This window comes from Myotis davidii, unplaced genomic scaffold (genome assembly GCF_000327345.1).
Source record: "Myotis davidii unplaced genomic scaffold, ASM32734v1 scaffold425, whole genome shotgun sequence".
NCBI lineage: Eukaryota > Metazoa > Chordata > Mammalia > Chiroptera > Vespertilionidae > Myotis > Myotis davidii.
This window is the reverse complement of record NW_006296413.1, coordinates 3285944-3288007: the sequence shown is the minus strand read 5'-3', so window position 1 is coordinate 3288007 and position 2064 is coordinate 3285944. Positions and strand designations below refer to the sequence as shown.

General features: G+C 61.4%; 2 protein-coding genes across 3 annotated transcripts in view; one reads left to right on the top strand and one right to left on the bottom strand.

The window, feature by feature from the left end:
• The window catches only part of DRAP1 (DR1 associated protein 1), a 21439-nt gene that overhangs the window by 16889 nt on the left and 2486 nt on the right, over positions 1–2064 (top strand). The window lies entirely within an intron of this gene.
• Positions 151–2064, bottom strand: part of LOC102769830 (chromosome unknown open reading frame, human C11orf68) — a 2478-nt gene continuing 564 nt past the window's right edge. The window contains exons 2-3 of the mRNA XM_006771697.2: positions 1806–2026; positions 151–1524 (exon numbers count right to left, since the gene is read on the bottom strand). Coding sequence (XP_006771760.2) covers positions 768–1524; positions 1806–2026 — 978 coding nt within the window. The 3' untranslated portion in view covers positions 151–767. The remainder of the gene's footprint in view (positions 1525–1805; positions 2027–2064) is intronic.

The following is a 2064-nucleotide window of genomic DNA, read 5'->3' as shown; positions in this document are numbered from 1 at the left end:
GGGGTTCCCAGCCTTGGCAGCCAGGGGTATCTTATTACTGGGGGCAGTTAGGAGGGCCTAGTCAGGGCAGAGGGCCAGTCTTTCCTGGCCCTGCCTGGTCCAGCAACCACAGCAGGTAACCACTAACGATATTTTAAAAAACACTCAAGACACAGACCCAAGCTGGGTTTTATTGAGATGCCAAGAGCAGGCACATGACAAGGTAGTGAAGGAAGGGGGGGAGGTGGTGCAGACTGTGAAGCGACAGGGAGGGTAGATAGACCCCATGTCCATGGCCCTGGCATCCCCTTTCTTTGCCAGGGGCTGAGTGGGTACAATCACCCCCCCCCTCCAAAAAACGGCATGCTCGGACCTGCAGGGCCTCTGCTCCAAGGAGGGACTGGAAGCACTAAGTTTTCTCTCTCGTGAGGGAGAAGATAAGACGGGGAGGGATGCAGGAAGGGAAGGTAAAACCAAGGATGAGGATGGCCAAGGAGGGTTCTCCTCCTGGGGGTCTGGCCCCAGACTGTGGTCCTGGATGGCAGAGGGGCAGCAGCAGCAGAGTCTGAGGGTCCGGCCCTCAGAGAGCCAGAGCCTCCAGCTGATGGGGACTTAAGTCAGCCCTGAACAGAGGGCGGAAGTTCAAAGGGATTGAAGATGCAGGCAGTTCCAGCGTGACCTAGTCCTCAGAGCTGGGGGACTTGGCCCCCTTGGGACAGGAAGGAGGAAGACAGGAGGACCCATCCCTAGCAGGGGGCGCAGAGGGTGGTCTTCCACAGGTGGCCCCACTAAGTCAGTTCCACGTTATTGGCGCGGTCCAGCACACGGGAGCCACGCGCACTGCCCCCCAGTTGGAAACGGCTCTCATACAGAGTGGGGCAGAGGTGCCAACGGTTGGCCCGGTAGATGCCCAGATAGGTGTAGACGTCAGGCTTGTAGGTGAGCAGGCACTTAACGCCCGCCGCACGGATAGCTGCATCTGCCTCCAGCACACCCAAGCGGTCCGTGAAGTCGTCCGTGTAAACACAGATGACCTGGCGCCCACCCTCCTTGGCCCGTGGGCTCACTTTGGCCACCTGAAGCCGGCCCTCGACCACGGCCCGAGCAATGCCAGCCCAGGCGTGGTCCAGCTTGAAGCCAGGTGTCAGGTGCATCAGCCACTTGCCCGAGAGCACGTGGTGGGTGATGGCCAGCTGGCGAAGGGTACCCGGGGTGATGGGCCGCCCACCGGTCTGCAGAGCCTCCCAGGCTGCTTGCAGGCCCTGCACGTCGCCGGAGTTGGGGATGTAGCCCTGCCCATACGCTGCAATCCAGCCCACGGGCTCAGAGTTGGGTGAGCTGGGGTCCCCATAGCGGGTAACTTGGGACGGTGGGTACTTGGCTAACCAGGCATCCAGCTCGGAGGCAGGTGTGGTACGGGCATCAAACACCAACCAGGGGTCCATGTCAGCCGCCATGGCCTCGGCAGCCAGGTGCTCAGCAGTGAAGCCATCCTCACGGCCGCCTGGAGAGTCCTCCTCCTCCAGCTCCTCCCCTGGCTCTACCCTGGTGTGAGGAACCGAATTAGGGCTCATAACAGATCTGCAGCTCGCTGGGCCCTCGCGGGTGCCAGGCACCGCACTAAACACTGTGTGGCCTTGGGCAAGGCTTAGTGTCCCTGGGCCTTCGTCGCTTCATGTTTACAATGGATAACAACCGTTCCCGGCCCACAGTGCTGCTGACAATTAAATGCCTGCGGTGGAAGGAGCGCTACCTAATGCTGGGGTCACGTTACCGCTCCTCTCCCTGACTTCCAGGAAAACGAAGCTCACATAGAAGAGACTTACCCAAGGTCACACCTGTAGTGAGCGACTGGGCCGAAATGTGAATTCTGGTGGGGGAGCAAGGGCCCAACTGCACCTCCGGGCCCCGCCGGTGACGGGCAGGCGTCCGGAACGCGGGCATTAATGCAGGGCGGCGTAGGAGCCCTCGTTCGCGCAGCACCGAGGCAGGCCCTGCGGGGCCAGGCCTTCCGGAGGGCGTTATCCGTCCACTTAAAACCAGGACACTGAGGCCCAGGGAGGGCAATGACGGGTCCGAGGCCCA